Source organism: Pan troglodytes, chromosome 8, assembly GCF_028858775.2.
Source record: "Pan troglodytes isolate AG18354 chromosome 8, NHGRI_mPanTro3-v2.0_pri, whole genome shotgun sequence".
Lineage (NCBI taxonomy): Eukaryota > Metazoa > Chordata > Mammalia > Primates > Hominidae > Pan > Pan troglodytes.
The window spans coordinates 105652152-105664234 of NC_072406.2; the positions used below are offsets into that span (position 1 = coordinate 105652152).

The following is a 12083-nucleotide window of genomic DNA, read 5'->3' on the forward strand; positions in this document are numbered from 1 at the left end:
AGGAAAAGGAGCACTTGCTGGTCACCCTGGCTGGACTGGGATCCTCCTGGCTGGAACACAGACCCCACTTCAGCCCCTGGCAGCCCCCTTTATCCAAACATTCTGCCTCTCCTCTCATCTCCTCCCAGGCTCAAACAATCCTCCCACCTCAGCCCCTAGAGTGGCTGAAATTACAGACGTGCACCATCACACCCAGCTAACTATTTTTATTTTTTTGGAGAGATGGAGTCTCCTTATGTTGCCCAGGCTAGTCTCAAGTGATCCCAGGCTCAAGTGATCCTCCTGCCTCGGCCTCCCAAAGTCCTGGTATTTCAGGCATGAGCCACGGTTCCTGGCCTCTGCCTTTGATCCTAATTCTGCTTTTCAAGATGAAGTCTTGTTAAGTGGTGGTACTGGTTAAGCCAGAATTTTATCACTTTGAGCCAAAGGTCATTGCCCAAGCACAACAAAGGGCTGATATCATATTATCTTCGGTGTAAGCTAAAAGACAATGCAGAACAGGAAAGGGTAAGTTTTGAAGCAGGAAAACATGTAATATTTTGGAGATAACACATTTTCTTAGCTGGAATGTAGAATAATTTTTTTCTGAATTTCTAAAATGTTAAAAGTTTTATAAAGAAATGTTTGTGTCCTACTGTAAGCAATTCATTACCCCACCCCAATTCCTGGGTAAATAACACTAAATGTGCCCTAAGAATTTTCTAGCATGTTCCAATATGTAGACCAGAGCAAAGGTACCATGGAGGAACCTAAGAAGCAGGGATGCAAATGCAGTCCTGCGGGGCAATTGGGGGATCAGGCTGTGAGCCAGTCTAGATAACAAAGCCCAGAGATCTATGTCTCCCTCTGGACAACATCACGTTCAGCAGGCAAAACGTACAACTGCAGCGTTTCTCAAAGTGAACTCCGAAATCTGCCTGCATCAGGCTCTCCATACAGACCCGGGGCTCCCCTCCAGATGAGCTATATTAAACTCTCTGGAGATGGGCGCCAGATGACTGCACGTTTAGAGATCTCCCTTGATGATTTCACTGTGTCTAAATGTTGAGAACCACTTGTTTATGATGAGCACTTTGATTTTCCTAAATATCCTAGAGAAAAATTGGACTAATATAATCAGTTTACTAGACAAAGCCACTTGATTAGAAACCCAATCCTGGAAACAGTGCCTGCAACAATCTTCTGGCACATGGATCATTTTCCAGTTAGGCTCCGACCAAGTCAGTCCCTTGTCATGGAGTACCTTTCATGGAGCCCCATGGTCTTCCCATCAAGGACAAATAACCCAGCCTAGGACCTACTACCCTCAGGAACATGCTTCGCTTTCAACACACTTCTGAATGAGCCAGGAGCTTTGGCATATTCACTAGCGTTCCCCAAAATGCCCTTCCTTTTTTCTTCTTTTTATTTTTTTTGAGACGGAGTATTGTTCTATCGCCCAGGCTGGAGTGCCGTGGTGCGATCTCGGCTCACTGCAACCTCCGCCTCCTGGGTTCAAGCAGTTCTCCTGTCTCAGCCTCCAGAGTAGCTGGGATTACAGATGCATGCAACCACGCCCGCCTAATTTTTATATTTTCAGTAGAGACAGGGTTTCACCATATTGGTCAGGCTGGTCTCGAACTCCTGACCTCAGGTGATCCACCCACCTTGGCCTCCTGAAGTGCTGGGATTACAGGCATGAGCCACCGTGCCCGGCCCGAAAATGCCCTTCTTAAAAAAAAATTTTTAAACCATATTCAGTGCCCATCTATCATTCACTCACTCATTCATTCACTCAACCAACCAAGCATTTATTAACAATTATGACTTCTCAAGGGCTGTGCTAGGCACCATGAATACAGAGTTGCAATACACAGCTGAAAAAGTACTTTCTGAAAGCAATTGTTTCCTATATAACAATTTGGTCAATCTCTCTGGAGGAATGTATTACATTCAGCTCTGGGCTATAGTTATTCATGTTTATCTCTTACCTTCCTACTGAACTGCAAGCTCCTTGGTGGTAAAACAATGGCTTTCTCACCTCTGTATGTCCCATAGTCAGGTGTCAATAAATATTTTCTGAACTGGATCAAATTTAATTTTAAGGCTGGGCATGGTGGCTCATGCCTGTAATCCCAGCACTTTGGGAGGCCGAGGCTGGCGGATCACCTGAGGTCAGGAGTTCAAGACCAGCTTGGCCAACATGGTGAAACCTCATCTCTACTAAAAATTAAAAAAATTAGCCAGGTGTGGTGGCCGGTGCCTGTAATCCCAGCTACTTGGGAGGCTGAGGCAGGAGAATCCCTTGAACCCAGGAGGTAGAGGTTTCAGTGAGCTGAGATCACTGGGCAACAGAGCAAAAACTCCATTAAAAAAAATTAATTTTAAGCAAATGACTTTGGGATTCATGGAATGAAAGACATTTGAAGCAGTGAAGTCTGGCTATGAATGAGTTTTTGAATGTCTATGTTTGGACAGGGCGCAAATTTAACAGATGGTGCTTCAAAAATAGACGTGAGATTTTAGAAATAATTTCTTCCAGCTACGGGAATGTAGGCTCCAGTTAAGTGGACTGACATCTGGCGAATTAAGTTGCCATGGTAACAGGTTTTCAGGTCAAGCCTGGAGACTGGGTCAGCCCTCCCCTCTGTCATGGGAACAGTCTTCCAGGGGGGTCAATGAAAAGAACATCTTTGACAACACACACTTTCAGTCAAGCCACCAGTGCCCTAAGGTCTCTACCTTTTGTCATCTTCATATAAAAGCTCTAAGAAAGAATTCCTTAAAAAAGAAGCCCTCAGGTGTTCACTTCCTGTGATATGTGATCATAACTAGCTTCTACAAATGGCAGGGGCAAATTTTCCTAAAAATCTTAACTTTTGTATTCCAGCATAAATACTTCTAATTTCTCCTCTGCAGGAGCCACTATGTGGAGAAGAACCTTTAAAATCAATACCAGAAGTTGCTGGCAGTGGTTATCTCAGGAGGATGGGACCCAGAGATTTTCACTTTCCATGTCATGTATCTCTGTGACATTTACATTTTATTAAGCAGATATTTCTTTTTTGCTCGAGGAAAGAAAAACAAGCTCAAATTTTAAGAATTTGAAAATATATAAATCAGAAGAAGCAGACATTACTTTTACATAGAATGGTAAAGTTTAAGGGTTTCTTTAAAAGTCAGTTGAAGGGAGGCCGGGTGCAGTGGCTCATGACTGTAATCCCAGCACTTTGGGAGGCCAAGGCAGGTGGATCACTTGAGGTCAGGAGTTCAAGATCAGCCTGGGCAACATGGCAAAACCCTGTCTCTACTAAAAATTAAAAAATTAGCCAGGCATGGTGGCACGTGCCTGTAATACCAGCTACTCAGGTGGCTGAGCACAAGAATTGTTTGAACCGGGGAGGTGGAGGTTGCAATGAGCCAAGATTACTCCACTGCGCTCCAGCCTGGGCGACAGACTGAGATTCCACTTCAAAAGAAAGAAAGAAAGAAAGAAAGTTAATTGAAGGGAAAAAAGCAAATTCTGGGCCAGATGTCCTGCTTATGTCATTAAGGTATGCAATGCCAAGAGGTATGGCTGTCTTGCTGTTCTCTGTCTCATATTTGTTTGTCTTATATTCCCCCAAGATTGTAAGTTGTTTTTTCTCCTGGTGTCTTCCCTAGCAGGGGGTTGCAGTAGGTGCTCAAAGATACCTTTTCTCAGTTGAACTGAATTACCATGTGATATAATTTGGATATCTGTCCCCTCGAAATCTTATGTTGAAATCTGATCCCCAGTGTTGGAGGTGGGGCCTACTGGAAGGTATTTTGGTCATGGGGGTGGATCCCTCCTGAAAGGCTTGGTGGCTTCTCTGCAGTAATGAATGAGTTCACCTGAGAGCTGGTTGTTTAAAAGAGAGTGGCACCCTTGCCTTCTCTCTCATTTTCCTCCTCTCTGATCATGTGATGCTGGCTCCCCTTCTCCTTCCCCCATGAGTGGAAGCCTCTTGAAGCGCTCACCAGAAGCAGAGGCTGGCACCATGCTTCTTGTACAGCCTGAAGAACCATGAGCCAAATAAACTTCTTTTCTTTATAACTTACCCAGCCTCAGGTATTCCTTTATAGCAATGCAAACAGACTAAGACACTATGTTAGGGAAAAGAAATGTTTTCCCTTGAAACATCTAGATAGTTGAGGCTATTAGAGGTTGTTTTTTTTTTTTAAATGCTGAAGGAAAGTTTCTCTTAGCCAGATTAGGAAGCCGACACACAGAATGCCACCTTTGACCCAGCCCCGACAAACATTCATTTTATAGAACAAAGGCAGCACTTCCAGATCAAAGAGCCCGGTTTATTTTTTGTAATAAAGAAATTTCACATTACTTCTCAGACTTTTGGCTAAGATCAAACATAGAAATTTCACTCTGTCATCTTGCATTTAAAAATAAAATTGCCCTGCAGACACAGCTCATTTGCAGACCAACACTTGGTGACCTTCTTTGTTTGAAATCCAAATAGAAGGAACCCAAGTTTTGGTTCATTTCCTATCTTAGCTGAGCAAAGTCAGGGATTCTAAAGAACTTCCGTGGGAGAGCGGGGCTGCGCTTGTGCAGTTCCCTGGTGCTGAGCCCGCTGTGAGCCAGACTCCTAAGGGGATGGTGGACTCCTTCAGTCTACTGTCCTGCTGGGAGCACTGGTGCTACAAACAAAGGCTTAAACCAAGAGGAAAGGAGAAGGAGCCTTGGGTGGCAGGGATTTTCTCGCCAGCAGGTTTAAAAGTTCAATAGTTGGGGCCAGGCGTGGTGGCTCATACCTGTAATCCCAGCACTTTGGGAGGCCAAGGTGGGTATTTCACCTGAAGTCAGGAGTTCGAGACCAGCCTGGCCAATATGGTGAAACCCCATCTCTACTAAAAATACAAAATTAGCCGGGCATAGTGGTGCACACATGTAATACCAGCTACTTGGGAGACTGAGGCATGAGAATCACTTGAACCTGGGACACGGAGGGTACAGTAAACAGAGATCATGTCACTGCACTCCGGCCTGGGTGACAAAGCAATATTCCATCTCAAAAAAATAAAATAAAATAAACCCAGCAAGCAATGTTCTTACTTTATCAATACTAACAAATGGTGTGGCGCTGACCTCTTTAAGTTTACTCTTTTTACTTGAATGAACCACAGTATTTTTTTTTTCCTAAAGGCCTGGCAGAAGGGGTAACACAAGAGGACCCATTTAATATTTTGGCTCTTGGAATGGAATCAACATATGAAATTGTCTTTTATCTGCCAGTGTACTGGGTTGAATACTGTCCCCTCAAAATTCATGTCCACTGGAACCTCAGAATGTGATCTTATTTGGAAACAAGGTTTCTGTACAGTTAAGATAAGGTTGCGGACCTTAAGAGAAGGTTAGGACTCACCCTAATCCACAGTGACCTTATCTTAACTTGATTCGGGTGGGTCCCAATCCAATGACCAGTGCCTTATAAGAAATTTGGACGTGGACACACAGAGAGGGGTCGGGTGCAGTGACTCACACCTGTAATCCCAGCACTTTGGGAGGCCAAGGCAAGCAGATCACTTGAGGTCAGGAGTTCAAGACCAGCCTGACCAACATGGTGAAACTCTATCTCTACTAAAAATACAAAAATTAAGCGGGTGTGGTCGCGGGCGCCTGTAATCCCACCTTCTCGGGAGGCCGAGGCACGAGAATTGTTTGAACCTAGGGGCAGAGGTTGCAATAAGCTGAGACTGCACCACTGCACTCCAGCCTAGATGACAGAGCAAGACTCCATCTGAAAAAAAAAAAAAAAAAAAAAAAAAACCGAGTGCAGTGGTTTACGCCTGTAATCCCAGCACTTTGGGAGGCCAAGGTGGGTGGATCACGAAGTCAGGAGATTGAGACCATCCTGGCTAACACGGTGAAACCCTGTCTCTTCTAAAAATACAAAAAATTAGCTGGACGTGGTGGTGGGCGCCTATAGTCCCAGCTACTCAGGAGGCTGAGGCAGAAGAATGGCGTGAACCCTGGAGGCGGAGCTTGCAGAGAGCCGAGATCGCGCCACTGCACTCCAGCCTGGGCGACAGAGCCAGACTCTGTCTAAAAAAAAAAAAAAACCAAAAAATCAAAAACAGACACATAGAGAGGAAGATCCTTGAGCCACTCAGGAGCTATATCCTAGAGGGGAAAAAAGCAACAAAGACACCAAGACACACAGGTAGAACACCATGTGACAGCAGAGGCAGAGACTGGGGTGACGCATCTACAAGCCACAGATGCCAAGGAAGGCGGGCAACCAACAGAAGCTGGGAGAAAGGCTGAGAGGCTCCAGAAGTAACTAGCCCTGCTGACACCTTGATTTCAGACTTTTGATTTCCAGAACTGCGAGAGAATATTTCTGTTGCTTAAGCCACCCAGTTTGCGGTAGTTTAGGACAGCAGACCTAGGAAACTAATAAACAGGGTCTAGCTTAGGAGAAACGACAGTATGAAGAAAGATGCCCTGATCTTTCCAATTCAGAGGCTACTCCAGATAGCCCATCAATGAGGGCTGCCTTGTGCAGGCCAGAAAGCGCCTAGTGCCTTTCCCACACAGATACAAATGCTGGTAACAATAGTCATCGGCAGCGGAGGTCTGAGGGAAATGGGTGGGACCACTCAGTTCTGTCCCTGATGGTGTTACTGGTGCTGGCCTGTGTCCTCTGTGTTTCGTGGTTTTTTGTTTGTTTTTTTTGTCATCACTGCTGTGGAAGCAAAGGGAGCCATGGATGTTCTTGAGCCACTGCAGGGCTCCCGCAGGGCTGAGTGTCCAAAGCCAAGTAGAATGCTCAGGGTGCCGCTAGGAAGAGGGCGATGGGCAGAGCATGCTGCTGATGTGCTGGGGCCATCTCAGTCTTGTCACCAAGAGGAAGCCACCTAACCCTCACTGGAAACTCACAACTACTTAGTCAAAAAATGGGCCAAAACATTCATAATGGGTGCATAAGCAGGGGCAGGGGCTGAGGTCAGGCTGAGCAAGATGAGAAGTCAGGTGGGACTGGGCAGGACAGGCAGGGAGGGTGCTGCTGCAGGTGTCAAGTGAACCCTCGGGCGGCCGGAGAGCCAAGTTCCCAACCAAGAGAAGCAAGAAGAAGATGAGCCCCGAGGAGCCACCTCAGCAACAAGTGCAGGACTTCCTCCCAGGAGGGAGAATTCCATTTTTTTTTTTTTTTTTTTTTTTTTGAGACGGAGTTTCACTCTGTTGCCCAGGCTGGAGTGCAGTGGCACAATCTCGGCTCACTGAAACCTCCTCCTCATGGGTTCAAGCAATTCTCCTGTCTCAGCCTCCGGAGTAGCTGGGATTACAGGCCTTCACCACCACACCTGGCTAATTTTTTTGAATTTTTATTAGAGACAAGGTTTCACCATGTTGGCCAGGCTGGTCTCGAACTCCTGACCCCAGGTGATTCACCTGCCTTGGCCTCCCAAAGTGTTGGGATTACAGGCATGAGCCACCACGCCCAGCCAGGAGGGAGAGTTTCAAGGAAGCAGGTGAGTGTGGTGAGATAAGGGGCCCCTCCCTTCCCGGGACACATGCCGAGACTGTGCCTTGGTCATGCATCTTACGGCTGAGGAAGGGACAGAGACTTTTAGCATCACGTCATCCTGGGAAAACACTGAGAGGGGGTCCGACTCAGCTGCATGAGAGGACTGATTGTCTTGTAGGCCCTCCCTCCCTGAGCCCTCAGCCCCAACCCCACCTAGAGTGGCACCTGATGGCCCTGAATGACTGGCAACCCATGTCAGAGACCAAGGACAATGCGGGCTATGCTGAAGAGAAGCAATTGCTTAGAGGACCTGGGGCTGTTTGGGGACAAGATGGGGCCGGGGTTATGGGAGAGAGTGAAGGAGGTTCTAGTCGAAGGCCATGCCCATGAGACTGGTGCTGAGAGCAGAGCCCGGTGGTGGCACCTTTGGGAGGTGAGGAGACACACGGAGGAGAGCAGAGGGGCCACTCCTTGAGCCAAACAGCCTGGAGACACTGTATGGGGTGGAAGCCACAAACCTGAAGCAAAGCCCTGGGACATTCTGCTGGAGCCTGCATGTGCTTTTTGTGCTCACCATGAGGTTGTTCAGTAAAGGGTTGGTTCACCCTTCCCCTCTACCTTGAAGGGCATTTCGTAAACAATTGCAATGTCCCAATTCAGGCAGCCCCACCTGCCTCGCGGGGCCCCTGTCTGGGTGGGCAGGGAGCTACAGGCTTGTGATCAATGGCAGGCTTTCTCCAGACACTCTCCCGTGTGTCTTTAGCAGCCTCCCCCTGGGGGTGGCTGGGCCTTCAGAAGGGTCAGCTTACCTCCCATGCCTGGCACGCTGGGCCCACTCGGGTCATTTGGATGTGGAGCAGAAGGCGGATCATAGCCGATCACCAAGTCAATGGTGGCCTGGGTAGAAATAATTCGTTGCAAATATTATCAGTGCAGGGCACCAGCATGTTATAGACTCAATGCAAGTGACTTCAGCAGGAGCCAAAGTCTTGGAAGGGGTAAGAGAGAGGGAGTAGGTAAGCGAGGCTGGAAACGGGGAGAGGGACACAAGCTCGACTGTTCCTATCCTCCCACTGACAGCCAAGGCAGGGTGGGGAAATAGCTCCCTGTCACAGGTTGCCAAGTGTATCCTTGCTAAGGGGCCATCTCATCAACAGAGTAAAGTTGTGATAAGCAGGTGTGAATTATCACACACCTCCATCCTAGACTGGAGATGCCCTCCCATCACAGAATTACAATTACAGAGGGTCACTGTAAATGATTAATTTATTTGTTTGCTCATTGCTTATTTCATTATGAATTGCTGAGATTTATTTTCATGCTTCTTTTTAAAGAAGAATTTTAGGGCTGGGCACGGTGGCTCATGCCTGTAATCCTAGCACTTTGGGAGGCCGAAGCGGGTGGATCACCTGAGGTCAGGAGTTCGAGACCAACCTGGCCAACATGGTGAAACCTTGTCTCTACTAAAAATACAAAAATTAACTGGGCATGGTGGCAGGCACCTGTAATCCCAGCTACTCAGAGGCTGAGGCAGAAGAATTGCTTGAACCTGAAGGGGGCGGAGGTTGCAGTGAGCTGAGATCGTGCCACTCACTCCAGCCTAGGCAAAAGAACGAGACTGTCTTTTTTTTTTTTTTTTTTTTTGAGACAGAGTCTCACTCTGTCGCCCAGGCTGGAGTGCAGGGCGCAATCTCGGCTCACTGCAGCCTCTGCCGCCTGGGTTCAAGCAATTCTCCTGCCTCAGCCTCCCGAGTGGCTGGGAATACAGGCGTGCACCATCATGCCCGGCTAATATTTTGTATTTTTAGTAGAGATGGGGTTTCATCATGTTGGCCAGGCTGGTCTCGATCTCCTGACCACGTGATCTGCCCACCTCAGCCTCCCAAAGTGCTGGGATTACAGGAATGAGCCACCGTGCCCAGGGAGACTCTGTCTTAAAACAAACAAACAAACAAACAAAAAACAGAGAGAACTTTAAGTGACTAACAAGGCTGGGTGCAATGGCTTGCACTTTTAATCCCAGCACTGGGAGGCCAAGGTGGGTGGATCACGAGGTCAGGAGTTTGAGACCAGCTTGGTCAACACAGTAAAACCCCATCTCTACTAAAAATACAAAAATTAGCTGGGCATGGTGGCAGGTGCCTGTAATCCCAGCTGCTCAGGAGGCTGAGGCCGGAGAATCTCTTGAACTCGGGAGGCGGAGGTTGCAGTGAGCCAAGATCGCGCCACTGCACTCCAGCTTGCGTGACAGAGCTAGACTCCGTCTCAAAAAAAAAAAAAAAGTGACTAACAAAACATGTATATAAAGTTGTGATTCATAAAATAGGATAAAAAAAGGAGAATTGAATCTGGCTAAAGAGGAAACAAATATGCAAACCATAAAGTTAAATATAATTGCCATTTCTGTTGCATAATCTGTGACCTCCAAAATGCCTAGAGCCAAATGAAAAGGGAAACTGAAAACATTATGTAGCTTTCACTACCAACAGAAGGAAACATACTAGTTCCTTACAAGAGACAATGTTATTCCTACTTATAAGAGCTGAGATCAATTTCTCACATGGAGCATTATTTTAGGGCAGAGTTTGCTGTATACAGTACTTTTTAATTTCATGGACCCACAAAATTTCAAACAATTTGCTAGGGGAAATCAACATTGGGTTGCTAACTTGTATTTTGCCAAACACCTGCCCACAACTATCATCTACTATCACAATCACTTTATAAAAGAGAGGCATTTTAACACCAAAAATGAGAAGAGACAAACCTCAGAATAAAGGGAGTCCTTTGCAAATAAGGATGGCACACACGTACACACACACATATGCACACACACACAAGGTGACCAGATAAAATCTGGACATCTGGACAGGACATCATATTTAGGACATAGTTACACTGAGAAATTATTCGTTGTTTATGTGAATTTTTTTTTTTTTGAGACAGAGTCTCACTCTGTTGCCCAGGCTGGAGCACAATGGCACAATCTCAGCTCACTGCAGCCTCCGCCTCACACCCGGGTTCCAGTGATTCTCCTGCTTCAGCCTCCTGGGTAGCTGGGATTACAAGCACGTGCCACCATGCCCAGCTAATTTTTGTTTTTTTTTTTTTAATAGAGACGGGGTTTCACCATGTTGGCCAGGCTGGTCTCAAACTCCTGACCTCAGATGATCCACCCACCTCAGCCTCCCAAAGTGCTGGGATTATAGGCGTGAGCCACCTTGCCCAGCCTGTATGTGAATTTAAATACACATCCTATATTTTCATTTGCCACTTTTCCTACATCTGGTAGAAACACACACACACACACACACACACACACACAGTGCATTGCCCTTTTTCCATTTTTCTGTTCATCAGTGAATACTCCCTCATATACTGGCACATCGTGTGTCTTGGAACTACTGCTCTGGAAGGGACTGAACAGGATAAGGAATATGACCCTAGCCACAGTTTCACAGCACACAAAGAATCATAAGAGCAGCATCTCATGGCTGAACGCAGGGAGCACTGAAGGGCTTAGTTGCTAAACTGAATCTAAGAATCAAACTTTTCAAACCTAGAAGAACACACAGACAACCACCCCCTTGATCTGTGGTTTTCATGCTGTGTTTTATAACCTCAGGATTCCCAGAGGTGCTCCAGGGACCCCCAAAAGGGTAAGAGGAATTACAGGGGGCAGGGCTTGAGGCCATTTACTTTCCTTACTCCATGATATGGTTCAGATGTTTGTTGCCTCCAAATCTCATGTTGAAATGTGACCTCCAATAGTGGAGTTGGGCCCTGGTGGGAGTTTTTGGGTCATGGGGGCGGATCCCTCACGAAGGGCTTGGTGCCATTCTTGCAGTAATGAGTGAGTTCTCATTCTATTAGTTATTGCAAGGTCTGGTTATTAAAAAGGGTCTGGCCCCTTCCCCCTCTTCTCTCTTGCTCCCTTTCTCACTATGTGTCACGCCTGCTTCCTCTCCACCTTCCCCCACGAGTAAAAGCTTCCTGAGGCCTCACCAGAAGCTGAGCAGATATCAGTGCCATGCTTGTACAGCCTGCAGAACTGTGAGCCAAATAAACCTCTTTTCTTTATAAATTACCCAGCCTCAGGTATTCCTTTATAGCAGTGCCAAATGGACTAACACACTCCACTGAATCACAACAGTTCTGCCATTCTAGGGGTCTACATATGCTTTCTTCTGTGCTTTAAAAAAAGAAGGCAGAAAAATCACTGACTTATACCATCTTTCCTCAGAATCATTTCTCTCAGCTAGGTTTTGGGTAAACACATGATAGCCAACATTTTAAATGTGTGTTTTGATTACAATGCTGATTTGTGGCAAATCTATAAGTTTTAGAGACCAGACCAGCAAAACTGCCTTTCTCTCATATGGCTGTTGAGAGCCTAGCTTTGCTTACAGGGACTGCATCTTTTAGTGTAAATTTTTCTCCCTTTGCCCAGGCTCCCAAGAAAAATAAATTGATTGGAAAATGAAGGGGTTGGAAGTTATGGGCCAAGTACAGTATCTTTATGAGTGCTTCTTATTAATTATATGAAATCTGGGACTTGCGACACTTGAGTCATTTTTTTTTTAAAGCACATGCACT

The 12083-nt window shown here is 46.4% G+C and overlaps 1 protein-coding gene across 3 annotated transcripts in view; it reads right to left on the bottom strand.

The window, feature by feature from the left end:
* MYOF (myoferlin) overlaps positions 1 to 12083 on the bottom strand; it is a 175641-nt gene that overhangs the window by 110868 nt on the left and 52690 nt on the right. For 2 of the 3 annotated variants that reach the window (XM_016918879.4, XM_016918880.4), the window contains exon 5: positions 8297 to 8384. The exons of the other annotated variant lie outside the window; for it this stretch is intronic. In XM_016918879.4, the coding sequence (XP_016774368.3) occupies positions 8297 to 8384 (88 nt within the window). The remainder of the gene's footprint in view (positions 1 to 8296; positions 8385 to 12083) is intronic. 3 annotated transcript variants of the gene reach the window in all.